Here is a 23841-nt window from a genome sequence, read left to right as displayed (position 1 = left end):
TAACAGCATCAAAACATATTTTATCTTGTGCATCTAAGGATACCTGAGGTTAAAAATGTCTAGGTACATGTGTGTATGGTAGGATGAAAGATATTTTTTTCGAAAAATGTTTCTGAAAATAATTGATTGGAGAGTGAAAAATATTTTCTATAAATTTTTTTACCAAAGATTGATAATAATGTTAACAAGTTACGACGTTGTTTCAATGAATTTGAGTAGTAAAAATTAATAATAATTATAAAGTAAAATGAATTTTGCCCAAATAAGAAGAACATCTTTTTTCAGCAACAATATTTTTGAACACCAAAAATTCTACTTTTGCTATCTGCAAGGAAAAAATACTTACCAAAACGTGTTGGAAAAAAATACACTTATCTAAACGTCCCCTGTGACTTTCTTGTTTCTTTTTATTCTTTTTCATTATTCGAGATGGAGTTGCACATGTGAACGTGGAGGGCCATGATTAGTCAATTATTACACCAGCACAGACGAATACCAGGTCACCAAGTAAGCAAACACAGAAATTAATCCAAATTCCAAAGTCAAAACCTGTTCCTCCTCACTTAACTCCCTGTAAATTCCCACAACTACAAGTTCAACTTCTACTTTCTTGAAAACTCAGACAACTAATTTCTGAATTCAATTATTGGAATTTAAATATGAGTGAAGACGGCAAGGACAGTCATCACCATCACCACCACTTCCTACCCCACCACCATGAAGGAGACCAACCACCGCCTCCTCCCGCCGCATATGGAACTTTTCAACCTCAACTGGTGATCGGTTTTCCTCAGCCAGTCCCTCCGCCTGGCGCCACCGCATCATCACCTGAATATTATGCTCATGGTTATCAGGCCGTTCCAGGTTCTTCTCTCACCCTCTGCTCCTATACTGTGTTCATGATTTTAATAGTTACTGCAATTAATTACTCAGATGCCGAAAAAATTCACCTGAAATACTTGATATTCATGATTTTCGTGAATTGCTGTTGCGTTTTTCAGTGATTATGGATGGTTTGACTTTATTTTGTCGATAAGAATCTTGTAGTAGGTTGGTAACAATAGTGAAATTATGATGAATTCTTGTAGAAACGGATTAATATCTCAAAGATTTATATCTCGAACCCAACCAGGGGCGCAGTTAGAAGCTCGATTATGGGTTCGCCCGAACCCAGTAGCTTTTGCTCAAACTGTGTATTTGTGTTAAGAAAATTCATTGATTATGTACAAATAATAAATTTAGAACTCAATTATTAGCACTTGAAGTCGTCGTTCTAAAAGTCAGAACCCACAAAGTTGGAATGCCGACTCAGCCTCTGAACTCAACTAGTTTAGGATTGAGGTATAGCTGATTGATTGATAATGGATTGACCCCGACTAATTTGATAGTTGATTGGTTGGCTGGAAAAAACCAACTCAGTAATAAAAATGCTAAACTTAATATATAACCTATTTCGAGGTATTAATCTTGGAGGATTGTTACTTTATATATTGGACTATTGTTGACTCTATCGTTTAAGCAAAGAATCAGTTGTATTTAGTAGGAAAAATTGGATGGCTAATCAGAATTAAGGCACTGTGCGACTATTACTGTCCCCACTTCAATTTATTTGACACTCTTTCCTTTTAGTCAGCCATAGAAAGAAATGACACCTTTCTATATTTAGTAACAATTCAACTTTAAAATGTCCATTTTACCTTTAATGAGAAGTTTTATAGCTAAACAAATATCTATGACTCATTTTTGACGACAAGTTTCAAAAGTTTTCTTTTTTTTCTTAAATTCTGTGCCCAGTCAAACACAGTATTGGGACGGAGGGAGTATATTTTTTAAGGCACTCTGGCACTGCAGTATGAATGTCTTATACTTCTAGAGCACACTGAGACTATTAGTGAGTTCGCTCATTTGGATCATCAATATTATATGTTTACCTGAAGTATGGACTAGTTTGATTTGATATTTTATGCTACTACTCTTGATATTTTAGGTTATACTGTTCCTGATCCTGAGGGAAGACCTGAAAGAGAGCATCGCCTTCCTTGCTGTGGTATTGGTCTTGGCTGGTTCCTGTAAGTTCCCCGTTATCCTTTCTCTTGCAAATCATTAGTCATATTTCAAGTTGAATAGTTTTTGCTTTGTGTTTTTAGCAACTTATGGTACTTCCCGCTTATCTTCCACACTCAAGTTTCAAGTTTAAATCCGACACAGTTCCTGGTTATTACTTTTAGTCTATGGTTGCTTTTATGTGTATATAACTTTAAAAGTATAGTGGATTCAATGCTTAAAAACTTAAAAGTTGAACGCATAGAGTGAAATTCTAGATCCGCCTCTGACGGCTATGGTCTATCTCACGGGCGAAGCTACAGTCTTGTAAGAGTGGTCAATTGACCACCCCTCATCGGAAAATTACACTGTATATGTAGGTAAAATATAAGATTTTAGAAGTATATAACATATATTGAACACCCTTTGTCGGGAATTGTTTTTGACTTCTTTCAAGTTTGAACACCCTTGGAGAAATTCCTAGCTTTGCCACTGGTCTATCTTCTCTATCCCTCTGCTCCATCATTGTATTTTCTCCTTCTGCGATCTACTTTCCCACAAGTGGATACACCAATTGTGTTTCTTATAAACTGCATGGTGGTCTTATATATGTGTATTGAAAGTAAAGTCACGACTGTTCCTTGAAAGCATGCTGGAAACTTCGTAATCTTGATGTTTCATATTCTCATCCAAAACATGTTCAGGGGAGAAATAACAAATAACTGCATCTTGAAAAGAATCATTAAAACAAAAGGTGAATTGATTAATTCATTCCATATAGTGGCTTGAAGCTTCAATGATGCTTGATATAATCTTTAATTTCCCCTCTGAGGTTTCTCCTTGTTCTTTATTGGTTGGAAAAACTCAAAAAAGAAAGGGGGGGAGCTCCTGCAGTTTCTTGTTTCTTTCATTCTCTAGCAAGGAGCTTTTTGACGAAACTTCTCATACTCTAGGAAGGAGGAAACATAAAATTTCTACAACATATTTATACTGATATCATTCACAGTAGAGATAAAGAACAAGCCATTGGACCTATAGTTTCAAAATGATGAATGATACAAGAGCTTCTGTTGAACTTTTTATTCAGATTTCGATTTCTTGACAGTTGTTATACTAGATCCATTTACGTTTAGCGAACATTGTTGAGTGGATGTTAGGATAAAGAGCTTGTCTTACTTGGTCAGTTAATTAACATAGTTTATTTTGGTCCCTATGACCCTGCAGTTTGACCTTATGTGTATTACTAAGGCTGTCTCACAGGATAATAATGATTAATGAGCTCTCTCTTTTACTTTGGTTTCATTTTTGAAGGTTCATAATTGGTTTCTTTCTCGCTGGAATCCCTTGGTATCTTGGTGCTTTTGTCCTGCTTTGTGCACAAATTGATCCTAGAGAGAAACCAGGATATATTACATGCACCATTGCGGTAAGTGTTCTTTTTCTCTTAGGCAATTGTTTCAGTTTTCGTTATATTAGTTATAAATTTGTGTCATGCTGGGTGAGCAGGTTTGATAATGGGGGGTTTGATTTTAAGCTGAAAACTAAATACGCCTTTTCTATCTACTGAGGCGAAGAGGAGCAATTTTTTCCTCTTCTTTTCTTAATCTTTGATGATCAATTAAAATGTTATCTTAAGATGTTGTCAGTGAAATGGCAAGCACCTAACAATGATCACCTTCTAGCTTAATACAATGTAATAAATTGCACATTGCAGGCTGTTCTTGCTACTTTTGTCCTCATATTTGGTCTGTCGAAGACTTGACTCACGAGATGTGACCAATCGGTATGCTATCTGGCTTGATTAACGTGTATCTTTTTCGAATATCCTGTAAAAATTGCACATCTTTGATTTCCTTCTTGTATATTAATGAAGATTCCAACACTGTCATGTACACGTGCTTGTGAAGAGTGATTGTGATTTTAGTCGTGGAAAGAGTATGCACTTGTAATTACTGGTAATCAATTGAATTTTATTATATATTGCACCAGAACTCTCCAGGGACTGTAAAGTAACTTGTATACCGATGGGTTAGATCCAGTGGAAACTCTTGTCCAGAAAAAGAGGCAAAAAAAAGAACCTATCAGTATTTAGGTAGGAGTTAATCTCTCTACCATTGGTATTGGACGATGTCTGTGTAATTTGATCGAAAAGGTTGGGTCGACAATGTGAAGACCGCAATTTCGACTTGGAATAATCAAACCTCATCACGAGTCACGTGGGCACCCCACCACATAGAATAATTGTGATATCCCCATTAAAATCTGACTTTAATATGAGATTAATCTTTTTTTCTTCACATTCGCTTTGATGTAAATGTTAAAATGAGTGTAAGTCAAGTCAATATATCAAAAAGGTTGGTCAACTTGGGTTATATTGCTAGCTCAAATCAATCCACAAAAGAATTTTGCCAAGAATGTAGGGGAAAAAAAGATAATCAAAACTATTTGATTGTAAACATAATTAACCTGTTCAATGTATTATGTTTTATCTACTCATTTGTATAGTTTAACAAAAACGCAAACAAGTAGTTTTGAATTTTTTATTTTATTGTTTTTTTTTTGGGGGGTTGCACTTATGACTCATCTTCACCCTATTCATTTTGGCTAAATAAAATTATATAAATTAAGCAAATTACATAAGTTATCCCTAAACTGTGGACCAAATCCTTGTTACGCATTTTTTGCGGATAAAAATAACCTTATGCACTCAACCTTTCTAGAGAACATGTGTAATATCACACACCAATAAAGTCTTGGCATGTATTATTATTTTTATTATAAAATAAAACACTTAAAATTACAACTATACCCCTCATCTTCCCCATCTAAACCACCATGGCTGCCGTCTTCTTCCTCTCTTCACCATCAACCACCATAGCCTCTTCTCACACCTTTCACTTAAAGATAAAGCCACTATTAACTAACAAAAATTACTAGAAAAACACCCACAAAACCATCTTTTCCACTAAAATAGAATCAGAAATTTTGAACCCAGATTCGCCTCGTTTTTCATTTCTCTTTGGTAAGAGTCCAATCACAATTAACTGCCATCACCTTGTTTCAATTTTCTATTTGTGCCATTCCTACTCCCACAATTGAAGCAATGAGGTTGTAATATTAAGGTAGAAAGTACATTTCCTAGAGAAGAAGATTAATAACTTTACGATTCAGTATTTGAAAATTCACCCGTTAACAAAATTAAAGAATGTGCTTATGTGCAAAAGCTTGAGCTAAGCTTTAATGGTTGAGAAATTTTTCAAAAAATTTCACCTGTCCGGAAAATTTAATTTCGCCACCGCAAAAACTCAAGCTAAGCTTCTTTGCAAAAAAATATAATCTTCTATGCAAAAGCTTGAGCCAAGCTTTAATGGTTTAGGGGAGCTAACAAAAGCTTTAATATCTGAATCTAATCACAATTTCTCAGACAAAAAATATGCAAAAAGCTAAAAACTAATCAACGAGAAGAGATATGAAAAGTCATGGTGGGTTTATTTGATAAGAAGAAGAACTGAGAGGGGAGAAAGTGGCGTAGCAAGGAATTCTGCCAAGGATGTTCTAACTTTAAATAAGTCAATAAATTTTTTGTCGATGAATGGTGTACCAAAAATTTTAAATCAAACTACGCAACATTTAGCTAAACAATAAAAAAATTAAGAACTATAGTTTTATAAATCAAAATTAAAATAACAAAAGGACAACATTTGAAATTTTACTAATAAAAGTAATCATAAAACTAAAGTAAAGAGAGAGTCGAGAGAATTTGTACTTTATAGAGAGCTTTTGTTGAAGAAATTTTTCGAGAGCTTGACTTTTAAATTATAAAATTTATTTTAAAAGTAGCTTTTAGTTAAAATATTACTTTCAAGATTAGTTGTTTATTACTACACAAGTTTTAAGTTTTAAAAGTTATTTTATTAGAAATTTTTTTAAATTGAAAAAGAATCAAATAGACCACACATGGTGGTTTACGTTTAGTTTTGGCAAACAAAATAAGCAGAACATTGAACCCGTAAATCACACGTCACTTTGAAAACCTTGAACCGTAGGGCTGTCTCACTCAACTGTGTTAAGAGTGTTCAAATATAAGATATAACCATATAAAGTTGTACTTAACTTATATACGCAATATAATTTTTCGGCGAAGAGTGTGCGCTTGACCACCTTGACATAAGGTGGCTACTCCACTGGTGGAGAGAAGTGGGTCTAAGTGTTAAGGAGCAGTCGTGGCAGATTTGTGAATTTTTTAAACAAGAGAGAAGATGACCCAATTTAAAATTTTAAAAAATAAAATATAAAATAATCGACATTGTGAGCACCTAATTTTTGACCACTCTTAGATTTTTCTAAACTCCCTCACGTCGTTTAGCACATACCTTACCACCAACACAATTATTCCCTCACATACTTTACACTAACCATACACTCATTTTTCACTTACAAAATTATTCCCTACCCCATTCTCCTTTATTCCTCATCCCACTTTTCCTTGTCCCCCATGCTTGTCCCCATCACATGTTCCCCACTCCCCCTTCCCTCATTCTCCCTACTTAAAACACACACACGAACGGAAAAAAAAAGGAGAAGAGGGCACAAAAAAAATGGAACTCACTCCCTTTTTCCTCTAGGAGCAAGCCTTAAAAACTAGCAATTAAATTCCACCGAAAAATCAGCAAAAATCAGCCTCAAAACACTGCAAATCCTAGCCAAAAAATTAGTCCAAAAGCAGCCATAAACCACCATAAATCATCCCCAAAAGCTTCAGCAAAATAATCTCCAATCAACATCACAAATCACTCAATTTTCGGTTTCTTTATTGCGGAGTTTTAAGGTTCCGGCTACAGTCCGAATTCTATTTTTGTTATATAATCATGCATCAATAGCAGTGCCATTACTTGAAGAACCCTTTCATCTATAAAAGGTCCAATCTTTTTATCTTGTTTGCTTTGTCTGTTTATTGTTCCATTTAGATGATATGTACTAATATGCCTCTTTGCTTGGATCTGTTATTCTTTTTTTGAGCACATGATTTTTCTTACTTGTTAATTCTTATCGTTAAGTTTATTAGCCTGTATTGTTGAGTGAGAATCTAAAAGGAAAATTTTAGGGAAAAAAAATAGAACTTAAAAATGATGAGGAAAACGTGATGGTAACATTAATGTATTTGGATCCTAACATTAGTTTTATCATTTGGTCGAATTAATTTCTAACATTGTTTTAACTGACTTATAATAATTTTATTAATCCTTTAATAATCCTCTCTTGACTTGTGGTAGGTACTAAATAAAATACTTTCATAACTCTTGAGCATCATAATAATCCTAACTTACGAAATAAGTAATTTAAAATGCTTAGGCAATTTTAAGCGTGTCTTCAAAAGTTGACCATGTGCTCTTGCACGATCCTTGGTTAATATCAATTAATAAAATAGTCATGTGTGCATTCCCGCTCCTTGACTCTCTAACTAACAAATTACATTTAGCCATGTGTTCATACTCGTGCCATGGTTTAAACGCACATGATAAAAGGACCTTGTGTGCTTACACGCTCCTAAGCCGAAATTGATAAAATTTGATTAATTATTAAGCGGTACTAGACAATAAAACATGAAAACCAATAAATCACAGTATGTCCAAAATTAATTTAAGCCAAGTTTAAGTCAATAAAGCGACCGTACTAGAACCACGGGACTCGGGGAATGCCTTACACCTTCTCCCCGGTCAAAAGAATTCCTTACCCGAACATTATTTTTGCAGACTAATAATAATAGAGTCAAACGTTCCTTTGAATAAGGATTCAAATAAAAGGTGAATTGGAACACCGACAAAAATCAATTCCAAGTGGCGACTCTGTAAATAAAATAATCCCTACTCAAATTTGTCACTTCAATTGGAAAAACTCTTTAACCCACAATCCTTAATAACACATTATCTTTTGGAGGGTAGAAAAGGGGTGTGACAGCTCTAGCGACTCTGCTGGGGAATATACATAATAAGAATTCGAGCTTGTACATGTTGACTTTTTATTTGGCTTTATTAATTTTGTAAATATTGTGATTTATTTGTGCCTAATGTGCTACCCGTTTGCTTTTTATCATTTTGATATTGTTGAAATGTACATATAAACTGTTTTCTCACACACCCCCTCTGAGTCTTCTTGAAATTAAAAATTGGGCATTTGCTTGACATAGCCCACTTTCTTTGAGATAGCCGAGGTGCTTGTCACTCGGTGAAGGATTTTAGTCACACATGTTTTTAGGCAGGGAGCACCACCAGTTAAGCCGAAAAGCAATGCTACCGATACACTGACCCTCCTCGGCTCAAGTTGTCTGCTCGAGTAAGCCAGTCTAGATATCTTCTCCACCAGGATTTAAACCTAGAAGAACAAACCTCATGCCGGATATCCCTAGTAGGTTCGTTTTATGTGCATCACGTGCATTTAACTTAGCGAAACTCGGCACAGGGGCCGGGTCCGTATAAGACAGGTATCCTCTTTGAGACCATCATGTCCACTTATGTGCTACTTGATACATCATTTGGAAAGCTTGCTTACATTGTTGACCGGATTTAGAAAATTAGTTGAGCGAAAGAAGAAAAAAAAGATTAAAAAAACGTTCCCTCGTTTTTGGTACAAATAATCCGTTTTTCCAAGTCTTGGACCGAACTACGCGGGTTTGATTCTCACCGAATGTGAGATACGCAGGCAAACCTCATCGGTTTCGACCCCCAATTTTCCAAAAAAAAAAGAAGAAAAATCCAAACATATTCTCTTTTTCCTTAATTCCTTCTTAGAAATCTTTCCTTAGAAAATAAAAAAAAAATCAAAAAAAAATAATTTCTTTCAAAAATAAATAAAAAAGTCAAAAAAGAAAACTTCTTTCAAAAATTCCAAAAAAAGGATTGAATTCCGAAATATTGTTTTTCTTTCACAATTAAAAGGAAAAATTTCAAAATTCAAAAATGTTTTATTTCTTCTTTAGAAGTCTTTCTTTCAAAAATTTCAAAAAAAAAATCAAAATTTAAAAACAAAAAAAAAAAAATTTGCTCTTCTTTAGAAGTCCTTCTTTCAACAATTCAATAAAAAAATTTGAAATCCAAAAAATATCTTTATTTTTTGAAGTATTTCTTTCTAAAAAGAAAATCCAAAAATATTTTCCTTGTTAGGAGCTTTCATGGAGTTATTTTGTATATCAGTAAAAAAAAGAATGAGAGTTAATTTGTTTACTTTATTTCTGATTTTTCCGAACTACGTAAGATCTAATTCATGCGGCGTCATGATACGTAGGCAATCCCCATCGGATTCGATCATAGCCATAGAATTAATTGAGTGAAAAAATAAACCAAAAAATATAAAAATATTGAAAAAAAAAGAAAAAAAAAGTGATACAAACAGGAGAGAAGAGGGAGTCATGATAGCTTCTAGCTCGAGGGGGCGCCACAGGTCATTCAACCAATCATACATTCTTCCTAAGGTCCCACAACACTATTATCCCCATCAACATGTTGTTTATGCCATGACACCGCCTCCCTATGCGGTAATGAACGCGCAACCCTACCCGCGACTACAACATTATCTGCAAAACCGAGCTCCACTTCCCAGAAATGACATCCTTACCAAGCTCCATATAATCCTCAACCAAATGATCCTCAATACAATCCTCGCCCAAGAGATCCTTTCAGAAAGAATCAGTTCACCCCTATTGGTGAATCGTATTCAAGCTTGTTCCAAAAGCTAATCAGGCTAGATCTATTGCAGCCAGTGGCCCCAAACTGGCCGAACCCCGAGTCCCCCTCGCACCGAGCTGATTCTAGATGTGAATACCACTTTGGAGAAGTGGGACACAGTACATAGGACTGTTGGACCCTTAAAAGGGCAGTTGAAGATTTGATTGAAGCTGAAAGAATTATTTTTCAGGATGAAGAAGCTCTTGATGTGATGAATAATATGTTGCCTGCACACAACATCGGGCCAATAGTCGAAAAGATTTGTGAAGATGAAGAATTTGATTCAACATTGAAGGCCATTGCAGCCATTGCCAAGACAGAAGAACAAAAACAAAAAAAAAACGGTCGCCAAGCCTGAAAGTTCCCCGTCAGACGGGAGTCTCGGTAGCCGGTCTTGCTATCCTTTCTGCGTCCGGATTATCTCAGGGTGTGATCCGGATGTTTTACTTTATTGTCTTACTTTCCGATGTAAACCCTTCAAAAATTGAAATAAAAAATCCAAAATAAAAAAAATCAAATGAAATTAATATTTCATTGTCCATGAATGTCTATTTTCTTAATCTTGTCACTTTTCTTATTCTTTTTTTTAGTTCTGTTAAATGCAGATTTCAATAACATGACATACTTGCGGACTTCATGCCCAGATCGTGAAACGCTGTCAGAACTCGGAATAACGAATCAAGAGTAGGTTGTAATGAAGATAGGTCCAACGAAATAAAACAAAGAATCGGAATAGCTAAAGGAAAATTGGCTTCAGTTTGGAAAGGTCCGTACATTGCAACAAGAGTACTGCCAAAAAAGTGCGTTATACTTGGGACACATCGAAGGAAATGTCCCTATAACAACTGTCAATGCAAATGTAGCCAAAAGGTACTATGTTTGGTCCTCCATATAGTATTAATATTCTCCGGTTGGGATGACGAAGACTTTCATTCTTGCTACCCAAACACTATCAACCCTTTGCAAACCCTTTGAGCCGGTTGCTCTTCTTTGATTACCCTCTTTGGAACCTGAAAGTGTTATTAAAAAAATAGTTTTGAAAAAAAAATTAAAAAAAGAGAAAAAAAAATACAAAAAAGGGTGGAAGAAAAAACAAAGAAAATGAAAAAAGAGGAAAAGGAAAGGAAAAAGAAGGAGAAAACAAAACAAAACAGAAGCAAAGTTCTCTGAACTACGTTCGACTTGATTCCGAATGGATACGTAGGCAGTCTCTCTTTGGGGTTCAGTCACACCAAAATAAAAATTCAAATTCCCCCAAAAGTGAAACTGGGGCAGATGTTATAATGGTTCGGCGATGGTTTGCCTGAAAGATTCCAATGTTGTAATTCAGTCCAAACTTTTTTTTACCCCAAGTCATGTTCAAGTCCTTCCGATCAATCGGTAAAGATGTCCAAAATTGGAGGATACAACTACTTGGATCCAATGCAATCAAATGAGAAAAATAAAATGAGAGAGTCTTATTGGTGAAAACTCACACAGGCACCGTGAGGCAACGGTAAGTAGAGAAATTAAAATGAGAGAGTATTGTTGGTGAAAACCCACACGGGTACCGTGAGGCGACAGTAAGTAAAGAAATCAAAATGAGAGAGTCTTGTTAGTGAAAACTCGCAAAGAGCACTATAAGGCGATGGTGAGTAGAGAAATGAGAGAGGTCAGCTCGTGAAAACCCACAAAGGGCGCCCCTGATCAAAAAGAGGATTCTCACAACCATCGGCATCGACAGAGTCCTGGATAGGTTTCTCGATTTTGAAGCAAAAGTTGTGATGAGTTTCTGAGAGTCGGACGGTTTAGACAGATCAAGCATCTAGTCCAAAAGACATGTCATGTTCATTGAAGTCCGCATGTACTCCAGATAAATCCTTCTTTCCTTTCCTCGAAAGGGACACTCCTTGTTTTAAACTCATTCTCCATTCCATTGTTTGTTTTCTTTGAATCCCTTTCGGTTTAACTCTATTCCGAAACTAAGACAAAGAAAGGATGATAAATATGATTTACAGGGTTCTCATTTGATACAAGCTAATATGCAAAAAGGCACCCAGCCTCGTCAGGGGGCATAAGTCAGCATCGATTGGCCATGGCGGCCGATGCTTCGAAATTAAAACTCTTGGAAGGAGAAAATCAAATTGAAGTGCCTATAAAGGCAAATGAAGTTGAAAAGGTTGAGTCCCACATGGCCAACCATCTCGGCAAAAGTTTTGAAAGCCAAGGTCTCCAGAAAATAATACAGAGCAGTCAAGCATCTCGGTGCCACGCTGACAAAATTAGTTCTTCGACAACAGTGGTCGTGAATCAAACTATCCAGCGTATCAAGGCCACAAACCAACCACCACTTTGGAAAACTGACAAATTTTTCTTTGTTTGAAGCAGGAACAAAGCATGCAGAATGGTGATTCTAAAAGAATGAATGTCACCAACGTAAGCTCCTTAAAATCTCCATTTTTCTTTTACTTTTGGCATACATCACTATTGTTCACACCTCCTATTTTTACGTAGCTTAACCCAGGTAGAACCTTTTCGCCTAGGGTGATCCAGCTAATAGTTCCGGGTAGAAGTACTATTCGCTCAGGTTGTTTTTATGCAGCTTAACCCAGGTAGAACCTTTTCGCCAGGGGGATCCAGCTCATAGTTCTGGGTAGAAGTACTCTTCGCTCAGGTTGTTTTTCCTCAGCTTAACCCAGGTAGAACCTTTTTTGCCTAGGGGGATCCCGCTCATAGTTCTGGGTAGAAGTACTCTTCGCTCAAGTTGTTTTTCCTCATCTTAACCCAGGTAGAACCTTTTCGCCTAGGGGGATCCAGCTCATAGTTCCGGGTAGAAGTACTCTTCGCTCATGTTGTTTTTGCGCAGCTTAATGGTAGAACCTTTTCACCTAAGGGGACCCAGCTCATAGTTCCGGGTAGAAGTACTTTTCGCTCAGTTTGTTTTACATAGCTTAACCCAGGTATAGCCATTTCGCCTAGGGGGATCCAGCTCATATTTCCGGGTAGAAGTACTCTTCGCCCAGACTTAGTTTTCGTAGCTTAACCCAGGTAGAACTTTTTCACCTAGGGGGATCCAGCACATATTTCCGGGTAGAAGCACTCTTCACTCAGGTTGTTTTACACAGCTTAACCCAGGTATAACCATTTCGCCCAGGGGATCCAGCTCATATTTCCGGGTAGAAGTACTCTTCGCCTAGGCTTAGTTTTCGTAGCTTAACCCAGGTAGAACTTTTTCACCTAGGGGGGTCCAGCACATATTTCCGGGTAGAATCACTCTTCACTCAGGTTGTTTTACACAGCTTAACCCAGGTATAACCATTTCGCCTAAGGGGATCCAGCTCATATTTCCGGGTAGAAGTACTCTTCGCCCAGGCTTAATTTTCGTAGCTTAACCCAGATAGAACTTTTTCACCTAGGGGATCCAGCTCATATTTCCGGGTAGAAGCACTCTTCGCTTAGGTTGTTTTACACAGCTTAACCTAGATAGAACCATTTCGCCTAAGGGGATCCAGCTCATATTTCCGGGTAGTAGTACTTTTCGCCCAGGCTTAGGTTTCGTAGTTTAACCTGGGTAGAACCTTTTCCCCTAGGGGGATCCAGCTCATATTTCTGGGTAAAAGTACTCTTTGCCCAGGCTTAGTTTTTGTATCTTAAACTAGGTAGAACCTTTTCGCCTAAGGGATCCAGCTCTTATTTCCACATAGAAGTACTCTTCGCCCAGGATTCGTTTTCGTAGCTTAACCCGGGTAGAACTTTTTCGCCTAGGGGCATCTTGCACCTATTTTCGGGTAGAAGTACTCTTTGCTCAGGCTTGCTTTTCGTAGTTTATCGTAGGTAGAACTTTTTCACTAAGAGGGATTCAACATTTTTTCCGTAATACAGGGTGCCAACCCCTGGTTACATTCCTTTTCCATCATATAGTGTACCAACCCTTAGTTATATTTCCTTACCATAGGGTACACCAAATCCTAGCTGTATTTTCCAACATAGGGTCTCCACTCCCTAGTTGATTTTATTTTAGACATAGGGTATCCACTCCCTAGTCTCCTTCTCCAATATAGGGTCTATATTCCCTAGTTGATTTTATTTCATACATAGGGCCACCGCTCCCTAGTCTCCTTACCAGTATAGGGTACACCAATCCCTAACTATTCTTTTTCCAACATAGGGTTCCCCACTCCTTAGTTGAGTCGAGCTTAAATGCATGGTACACCACTCCCTAGTATCTTTGTTAATACGGGGTACACCATTCTCTATCCATGTTTTTCCAACATAAGGTACACCAATCCTTAGTTGAGACACCATTTAGACAATCAGGATACACCATTCCTGAAGAATTATGTTTTCCTAGGGTACACCAATCTCGACACTTTATTGCTTTTAATAAAGTAGTTTATAATTTTATTACAATAACTCACAAAATTTTCCTAGGGAAAACTGGGGCAGAAAAATTTCGTTCGTTTGTTTGTTTTGGTGTCTGAGCAGGTCTTACCTCAAGGTGCAGGGTTCAAGATGACCAAGAGAAGTATCAAAATGGAGAAGCAAATAAAATAATGTGGATTGTTCAAGACATGACTGAATTCACGAGCATTGCATTTTTCCGTTTTGATCAGAAGAAGTCGTAGAAGAATGAACTAGCACCTATAGCTAGCAAGCATCAAGGTTCAGATCAGAGTCTGCGTGGAGAACCAGTCAAGAATCAAGGACAAGTTTCAAAAGACTCATAGATAGAATCTTTTAACTCATAGCTGATAGGCTTGTTTAGTTTCTTTTTGATTTTTGATGTAATAACAGACTTACGGACCGGAGCATCGACGGAACCTCACTCGACTTCTCAACTTATCATTCCATAATTCTGGTTGAACTACACGCGACTTGATTCCCCTATATCCCGGGATATGAAGGTTGTCCAAAACCAAGACTCGGTTGCACCCTTTCTCTTTTCTCTTATCATTATTTCTTCCCTTTCGAATAAAGATATGTTCAAAAATTAGTCATATCGCTCATCTTGTCTTTGCATCAAAACTCTTCATGTTTCCAAGCAAAGACGGGCATGCTGTGAGCACCTAATTTTTGACCACTCTTAGATTTTTCTAAACTCCCTCACGTCGTTTAGCACATACTTTACCACCAACACAATTATTCCCTCACATACTTTACACTAACCATACACTCATTTTCCACTTACAAAATTATTCCCTACCCCATGCTCCTTTATTCCTTACCCCACTTTCCCTTGTCCCCCTCACATGTTCCCCACTCCCCCTTCCCTCATTCTCTCTACTTAAAATACACACACACGGACGGAAAAAAAAGGAGAAGAGGGCACAAAAAAATGAAACTCACTCCCTTTTTCTTCTAGGAGCAAGCCTCAAAACAGTGCAAATCCTAGCCAAAATATCAGTCCAAAAGCAGCCATAAACCACCATAAATCATCCCCAAATGCTTTAGCAAAATAGTCCCCAATCAACATCACAAATCACTCAATTTTTTGTTTCTTTATTGCGGAGTTTCAAGGTTCCGGCTACAGTCCGAATTCTATTTTTGTTGTATAATCATGCATCAATAAGCAGTGCCATTACTTGAAGAACCCTTTCATCTATAAAAGGTCCAATCTTTTTATCTTGTTTACTTTTTCTGTTTATTGTTCCATTTAGATGATATGTGCTAATATGCCTCTTTGCTTGGATCTGTTATTCTTTTTTTGAGCACATAATTTTTCTTAGTTGTTAATTCTTATCGTTAAGTTTATTAGCCTGTGTATGTCACACCCCGAACCTGGGCCTAACGTAACACGACACTCGGTGCCTAACTGCATGTGACCGAGCGAACCAACTGGCTAACTGAATCAACATGTGATATCATAACATACTAAATGCGGAAGATAAACTAACATATGTTGATATACTGAAAGTTTGGATGATATAAATCAAAGTGCGGAAATACTAATATAATTCTAAAACATATTTGTAGCCAACATAGCTTAATATGAAAGTCTGAGACTCTGTCTAACTGTTACTCTAGTCTATGAAGTCTCTATTGAAGTACTGAAAACACTGACTATCTTTAAATACTGAAAGGCTGTAAAGTAATGATAATGCCCCGAAAGAACTAGGGATCACCAAATAGCTGGTACGAGAATCCTAGCGCTCTACGTCGTCGACCTGTAAATCATTACCTGCATTGTGAGATGCAGGCCCCGGGCAAAAAAGGGACGTTAGTACATTTGAATTGTACTGGTATGTAAGGCAACTGAAAGAAAGAATTATAAATGCTGAAACTGAAACTAAGCTGATATCTGAGAATTGATAATTGATAACTGATATGATAACTATTGAAACTGAAACTAAAATGATAACTGATAACTGATAAATGAAATGATAGCTAATAAATGATAACTAGACTGATAACTGATAACTGAACTGATAACTGATAATTGAACTGATAACTGGTAACTCATATGATAACTGATAACTGAACGGTGACTAATAATTGAACTGAAAGGAAGTAAGGATATGAATACTCCCTCTTCTGAATGATGAACAACCTGTTTATCTGAATATTAAACTGCGGCCTCAGGCCCAATATATATATGTGCACAAACTACGGCATCAGGCCCAAGTATACGTATACATAACTGCGACCTCAGGTCCAAAATGCTTAAAGCATAAACTGCGGCCTCAGGCCCAAAGATGTATAAAGCATAAACTGCGGCCTCAGGCCCAAAGATGCATAAAGCATAAACTGTGGCCTCAGGCCCAAAGATGCATAAAGCATAAACTGTGACCTTCGGCCCAAGTACAAGTGTTCAACATTCAGGGATTTAAAATCAGGAACTGAGAATCATACTGCAATATATGATAGTGAAATACTGAATCACATTGAGTTACATAATACTGGGATACTGAATAGGACTAGACTGAGACATGTATTCTTGAACTGATTATGAACACTGAAACTTCAACTGTTTATGGCATACTGAGTAATCTATACTAAGACTCGGGGGCATCAAACTCAAGTCTATATTGAATACACACTGAGCTTACAACGTTCAGAATGAAAGTCATGAACGAGTTATGAAGCTATAGAATAGAAGCTCTACAACTATTCAAGGAACTAGGCTTAACTATATGAGGCAATTGATACGTCGTAAAAGAAATGTAGTGTAGGGAGAATCATTAATATTCCCAAACATAGAGAGTTAGCCTCACATACCTTAACTTCCTGCTCTTGAGCATAATACAACATTCGCCAACCCCTTCAACTTCAATATATATCAATACAAGTCAAATGGATTCCGTATTAGCAATAATACTCATGTTTTGGTCAATTAGGCATTTTCTAAAACACTTGGTGGCATAAAGCTTCATAGTCCTTATTAATGGTGTCTCTACACCCAATAACCCATTCTTTTGCTCCTAGATAAATTCTAAAGTCTCAAATAGTTGATTATTCTTTATCACCCATAAGGTAAACAACACCCTTAACCAATAATCAACAATCAACAAGCCAAACCTATAATTGTTCATGTTTTTCTATCAAACCCATCAACTCATATCTCATGATGAGTCAATAATCATTAATCCAATGCTAGAATCAATTAGAGGGTAAAGACATTACCTTTTTGATGTTCAATCTTCTTGAATTCGAGTTCTAGGGTTTCTTCTCTCAACAATGATGCCCCAAATGAATATCTAATGATATGGAGGGTTTACCCATGTTAATAAGATGTTGGTATATTGAAATTAACTTAGAATCACCATTAGAACTTACCTTGGGTGGTGGGAGGACCCTTAAGGAGTTAGGTTTTTGAGAGTTTCTCTTTCTAGAGCAAGTTTTTATGTTTTGGGGCTGTGGGGGACGAAATATAGCTTTAAAACGACCCCCACTAGCGCACCTGTACATCTGAAGGCCTGCCCGCACTACTGACCGCGCTAAACAGCAGTAACACTGCCTCAAAATTAGCGCGGCCGCGCTAAGGGTGCGCTACCGGCGCGCATATCGCATACTATTCTGTAAAATGCGCATAACATTTTGCACAAAGATCTGTTCGGGCTCCATAATATATCATTGGAAATCTTTTTCAAAGTCCTACGACTTTCATGCTTTGTGTTTTCCTAAATGCCTTACTCATTTTCACTAAAACCTGCTGGAATATGAACCTTCTGCAAACTTAGTCGATTTTGTCAAATCTTATGCACCTCACTTTCCATCTTGATTTTGAAATAACTATTTTCACCCATAATCATCTCGATGGGACTTTACATGCCCAAAATATAACCTTACTACTCCTTTAACTCATTCATACCTGAGCCAAATTTACGGGGTGTTATATTATCTCCCCCTTGGGATCTTTCCTCCTCGAATGATTGTCCTGACTGTAACTTCTGCTAACTTCGAACCTTAAACGGGTCTGGTGGAAACATGAACTTTCATTAACACTTGTATACTAAACTGAATGAATACCTGATTACTGAACTGTTGCAATACTAAACTGAATGACTACTGCATTGACTAAATATTGGTCTTCCATGGATACGTGAATACTGAACTAATATGGATATATGAATATTGAACTGGCACGAATATTTGAGTAATCTGAGTACTAAGTTGGCATAAATGTCTAAGTATTGGACTAACATGAGTATCTGATATTGAGTTGACATGAGTATCTAAGTACTGAACTGACATGAATATCTGAGTACTGAACTAACATGAGTATCTGAGTACTGAACTGACATGAGTATCTGAGTACTGGAAACTTGAATGTTATAACATGAAACGTGAAATATTGGCTGTACCACCACTAATTATGGTGGAAACTCCAACTCATAAGCTAATTGACCGATCCTTCGCAAGAATCTATATGGCCCAATATAGCAGAGACTATGCTTCCCCTTCTTCCCAAATCTCACAACGCTTTTCATAAATGAAACTTTCAGAAACACCCAATCATTAACTTGAAACTCTAAGTCTCTATGCCGCACGTTCGAATAGGACTTTTGGCAGCTCTGAGTTTTCTTCAAACGCTCTTGAATCAGCTTAACTTTCTCCATTGCCTGATAGACTAAATTTGGTCCCAACAATTCCTCTTCACCAACTTTGAACCAACCAATTGGTGATCTACACCTTTGCCCATACCGAGTCTCTCATAGTGCTATCTTGATACTAGAATGGTAGGTGTTATTATTAGTAAGGTCAACGAGAGATATGTGATTATCCCAATTACTTTAATATAAAGGACATATCCTCAATTGTTTGAATGATGCGCTCTGCCTGGCCATCTTTCTGAGGATGAAAAACTTGTGCATAATCCTTTCTTAAAGGACTTCTAAAAGTTCATTTTAAACTGAGCACCACAATCCGAAATGATGGACAACGGAGTCCCATACATCAGGCGATTTCCTGAATGTACAACTCAGTATAACCTTCTACTGAATCTGTAGTTTTTACTGGCAAGAAGTGTGCTAACTTGGTAAGTCGATTTACGATCATCAAATCAAATCATGCTTTTAAAATGAGCAAGATAATCCCGTTATAAATTTCCATATTTACCATCTCCACTCAAAAGTATATGTATCTTGGGATGAAAACACTAGACTTTCTACTGCTCGACTTTCACTTGCTAGCAATTCGGACAATTGGCCATAAAGTCTGCGACGTTTTTTTTCATGTCGTTCAACCAATAAATCTCCTTGGTCATGATGCATATTTGGGGAACCTGGATGGAAAGAATATCTGGGATTATGGGCTTCTAACATGATTTCCCCTCTTTAAGTCCATCTATGTCTGGAACACACAATCTGTCTTGGTACCTCAAAGTACCATCATCTCCCCCTTATTCAGAAGCCATCGTTTTATACTTGTGAATCTACCCTTTCAACTGCAACACGTAGGGATCATCAAACCGTTTCTTCTTCACTTCGGCTACTAAGGAAGAACAAATTCTGTTCTGGACAATAATTCCACCATCTTCAGAATCCAAAAGCCAAACTCTTTGCTTGGCTAAGCGGTGAACTTATTTCACCATAGTTTTCTTGTTTGTCTCAATCATGAGCTACACTTCCCATACTTGATTATCATTCTAAGCACTTCCTGAAAACACTTATAGCATTATTGCTATCTAAGTCTTTGACTTGTACTCCACAATTAGAGTCTTGTGCAATGGATTTACCCTCATAACACATAAATAGGCATGGTTTTATAGCTTTTCTTTGATCACTTTATCATCAATAACTAAGCTCGGTGATCATTCTACTCACTTTGTGTTTCTTACACATGCTATACATAATCCCTGTGGTAATTATACAATTTTCCCTCATTACCAAACTAATTTTCTTTTTTATATCCCATGCTGACTATTTGGGTTTCAAATCACTAACTGGACTTACAAAAAAAATTTGCATTGCATCTGAGTATTCCCTTCTCTCTAGGAAGACCATGAATAGTCGTTTTTCACAGAGATCTGTTCGGGCTCCATAATATATCATTGGAAATTTTTTTCAAAGTCCTACGACTTTCATGCTTTGTGTTTTCCCAAATGCCTTACTCATTTTCACTAAAACCTGTTGGAATATGAACCTTCTGCAAACTTAGTCGATTTTGTCAAATCTTATGCACCTCACTTTCCATCTTGATTTTGAAATAACTATTTTCACCCTTATGAGGAGGGAGGCATAGGTTTCAGGTCCCTACATGATGTATCCAAGGCCCTTTTCTGCAAATTGTGGTGGAATTTCAGGACTAAGCCTACTTTATGGAGTGCATTTATTAGTCAAAAGTACTACAAGAAACTAAATGCAGTAATTGTACCTTGGAAGCGTGGATCCCACGTGTGGAGAAAAATGCTATAATGTAGGGATTTGATTGAGCACCAAATCTACTGGAAACTGAGAATGGGATCAACACAATTCTGGTTCGACAATTGGACTGAGATGGGAGCCTTATATTTCCAAGTGCTTGCAGAGTTTGGCATCGATGAGGATATTCATAATGTTAATGATCTGGTTGAAAATGGTATGTGGAATGTGGATAAAATGTTTGAGAGCCTACCTGAAGATTTTGCACACCACATTGTGCAGAACATTAGACCACCAACTGAAAGTTCACAGTTAGATACTCCTTTCTGGATGCTTGAAACAAGGGGACATTTTACAGTAAAGTCTGCATGGGATTACCTGCGAAGAAGAGCCAACCCAAGATTAGCTTACAAGATGATATGGGTATAAGGTTTACCTTTCAAGATATCATTCTTCCTATGGAAGGTGTGGAAAGCCAAACTGCCACTTGATGATTTCTTGCGTAGACTAGGATACTCCATGCCTTCTAAATGTTGGTGTTGTGCTGATCCTAAGGAGGAGTCATTAGTACATTTGTTCTTCACATCAAATACAGCTAGAAGTGTTTGGAGTTACTTCATGAGGAGAGCAGGAATTGCATTAGATGGGTTGTCATTACATCAAGCAATTACTAAGTGTTGGACAGCACCAATAGTACCTAGATTGAAGCCAGTATTACAAGCTTTACCTGCATGCATAGTATGGGAACTCTGGAAAAGAAGAAACAGTTTGAAATATGGAGAAGCAGTGTCAGTGAGTAGAGTTATTTACCAAGTGTCATATACTTTGCAATCGCTGGTCAAACTGAAAAAGCCAGGACTACAGGTGCCTCACAAGTGGCTGGACTTACTGACAATGATAGAGCAATACACACCTCGACTGAAATATGATAAAGTGTTATGGGAATTTCCTTCAAGAGGATGGATCAAAGTGAATACGGATGGAGCATGTAGAGGGAACCCAGGAGGAGTTCAATTGGTTTATGCATAAGGGATGAGGCAGGTGATTTGATATATGCAGAAGGAAGGGAGATCTCTGAAGGAACTTATAATGTATCAGAAGCAGCAGCTATTGCGGAGGCATTGAAGATGTGCAAAAGTCTTAATTATTTCCGGATATGGTTGTAGACAGATTCTCTTCTATTAAAGAACATTATAGAGGAATCATGGAATCCTCCTTGGTATATAACTGAACATGTAGAGGAGATTATAAGACTGAAGGAACAAAGTATCATCAAGGTCACTCACATATTCAGAGAAGGGAAAACATTAGCAGACCACATTGCCAATTATGCTCTAGATGAAAGAAATACTGAGTGCCATGGTTTCTGGGATCTGGACTCAAAAGGAAGGAGGATCATTAACGAAGATAAGATGCAATGTCCTTACATAAGAGTAAAGGTTGCAAGGAATTAGGAGGACAAGGGGAAGGAACAAAGCCAAAAAAGAGATAAATATGGAGTGGAACAAAGGCAAAATGAGGAGGAGAAACGGAATGGACTTAACTAATCAGCAGGGTCGAATCTTATGGGAAGAGATCTTGATGATCTTCTATTATACTAACATTTGGTGTTTATGTGTAGGGAATGGTAATGTGGAGATGACTTATCATGATTGTCAATTTCATTGGGTGGTATTAGTACATGGTACTCAATACCTTGAAAGAGATATCGTGATATGCATAAGCAGGGAACATATGATCAGAATGCCCAGATCGATTGCATGGGGCACTGAAGTCGAGTCTAATGCACAAGTTGTGATACACCCTCAAGTATCACAATGCTTATGGCATTCAATGATGCAAATTTTCGACAAAACCTCTGCTAAAGAACAAAAGCAAATCAATAATAGAGCACAAAAGGGATGGCTAAAGGCATTGGAAACATATCCAGCATGGGGTGCAAGCGTGCATTCAATTCCTTGGATATACAACCAGCATGTTGTACAAGTGCTTAATTTCGATGAGAATCTTGCCATTAAACAAAAGCCATCGCAGCTTTTAGCATGTGGAGCTCGCCAGATTCCAAGAAGAGATGGATACGAAGGCCAATGCTGTCTTTTTGATATTTTAAATGGATACATGCTTCATCAAGGACATGGAATACACAAATGCTTTCTACCATTATTATATGAATGCATGTTTCAAGATGTTTGGGTCCTAGAGAGTACTCGGTCGACGAGCTACAAGAGTTGGGAGGACATTGTAAATTAAAATAGGATTGCACGCCTGTTTTTCACAAAGAATTGCACGCTGGCATACACATGGGAAAGAAGGAATGCGCACGGGGTTTCGATAACAAAAAGCTGGGACATGGAACTGTTGTCTGGCAGTGTAACGCAAGCTGGACAATGAATTGGAATATGCTATTTTGGTCAAGCATGATTTTTCACATTTCTGGAGGGGCATGCATGGCATACGCATGGATGCAGAAAGGCATGCACTAGTACATTGGGATGGCAATGCTGTCGAGAAAGAAAGGACAACAACTGGATTAAGAATCGAAAGGAGCAATGCACTTTTGGCAGCTTTTAATTGTTTATTAGTTATCGACGGATGCTTTTTCAACGAGGAAGTCAGCCATTATACAATAGGGACAGCAGATCAACGCACGCTTGACTTTTCATCTGAGCACGTTGAAAAAGATTTGCATCAGAAGCATGTTGCAACCCTGTTCCTAGCTGAAATATTTGATTGTTCCTCTATCGCATGAGGAGTCGACAAAAACAATGCAAGGACGTAGAATTTGAGCATGCAATTCAATTTAGCAACTCCATAAAATCTGGGGTGCTGGAGCAAAAAACTGGAGAATGAACATGCTCTTGAACATTAGAGGACCTTTAGAGACTTGGGCAACGCATGGTAATCTTCAGTTTGTAATCACTAAAGAAGTCATGGAGATTCGACAATGGATTAGCGTCTTTTTGAAAAAAAAGGTCTTATACTTGCGGTTCCTTCCCTTTTTTTTCGGGATTCTAACAACTTTCTTTATCTTCTGCAACTCTTTGCACTTTACGTTAATGATGACTCATCTCCCAACTTACCTCTGAGAAATCTTTCTTGCTAGGAAAAACTAAATTATTTACATAAACGGAAAGCTTATGTCTTCATAACTATCCTACATAATCGTAATGATTTAACTCTGCCCACACTATCAATCCTAGAGAAATCACATTTTGATAATTCCTAAAGGCTATTCTTCTATAGTTTGCTCTCTCACTGTTAGCTGATTTTTTTTCCACTGCCACTGTACTTCGGGTTTA

The 23841-nt window shown here is 37.3% G+C and overlaps 2 protein-coding genes across 2 annotated transcripts; both read left to right on the top strand.

The window, feature by feature from the left end:
* The first annotated feature begins 579 nt into the window (after nucleotides 1-579).
* On the top strand, nucleotides 580-4056 carry LOC107831710 (large ribosomal subunit protein eL20z). Its single transcript, XM_016659497.2, has 4 exons — nucleotides 580-864; nucleotides 1988-2069; nucleotides 3355-3469; nucleotides 3758-4056. Exons 1-4 carry the CDS (start codon nucleotides 660-662, stop codon nucleotides 3803-3805), a joined length of 450 nt encoding a protein of 149 aa, XP_016514983.1. The 5' UTR covers nucleotides 580-659; the 3' UTR covers nucleotides 3806-4056.
* A 16582-nt stretch (nucleotides 4057-20638) lies between these two features.
* LOC107831708 (uncharacterized) lies at nucleotides 20639-21996 on the top strand. The gene is made up of 3 exons (XM_016659496.1): nucleotides 20639-20965; nucleotides 21008-21559; nucleotides 21709-21996. Exons 1-3 carry the CDS (start codon nucleotides 20639-20641, stop codon nucleotides 21994-21996), a joined length of 1167 nt encoding a protein of 388 aa, XP_016514982.1.
* The last annotated feature ends 1845 nt before the right edge of the window (nucleotides 21997-23841 follow it).

The sequence above is a fragment of the Nicotiana tabacum genome, chromosome 8, assembly GCF_000715075.1.
Source record: "Nicotiana tabacum cultivar K326 chromosome 8, ASM71507v2, whole genome shotgun sequence".
NCBI classification, from domain to species: Eukaryota; Viridiplantae; Streptophyta; class Magnoliopsida; order Solanales; family Solanaceae; genus Nicotiana; species Nicotiana tabacum.
This window is presented reverse-complemented; position numbering and strand designations above follow the sequence as displayed.

What these genes read in the sequence shown, in the direction of transcription:
- LOC107831710 (XM_016659497.2), top strand. Translation starts at nt 660, where the DNA reads ATGAGTGAAGACGGCAAGGACAGTCATCACCATCACCACCACTTCCTA. An exon ending in TGGTTATCAGGCCGTTCCAG is followed by an intron (nt 865 to 1,987) that starts GTTCTTCTCTCA and finishes TTGATATTTTAG; the next exon opens with GTTATACTGTTCCTGATCCT. An exon ending in ATTGGTCTTGGCTGGTTCCT is followed by an intron (nt 2,070 to 3,354) that starts GTAAGTTCCCCG and finishes TCATTTTTGAAG; the next exon opens with GTTCATAATTGGTTTCTTTC.
- LOC107831708 (XM_016659496.1), top strand. Translation starts at nt 20,639, where the DNA reads ATGGGATCAACACAATTCTGGTTCGACAATTGGACTGAGATGGGAGCC. An exon ending in TAGCTTACAAGATGATATGG is followed by an intron (nt 20,966 to 21,007) that starts GTATAAGGTTTA and finishes TTCCTATGGAAG; the next exon opens with GTGTGGAAAGCCAAACTGCC. An exon ending in ACCCAGGAGGAGTTCAATTG is followed by an intron (nt 21,560 to 21,708) that starts GTTTATGCATAA and finishes ATATGGTTGTAG; the next exon opens with ACAGATTCTCTTCTATTAAA.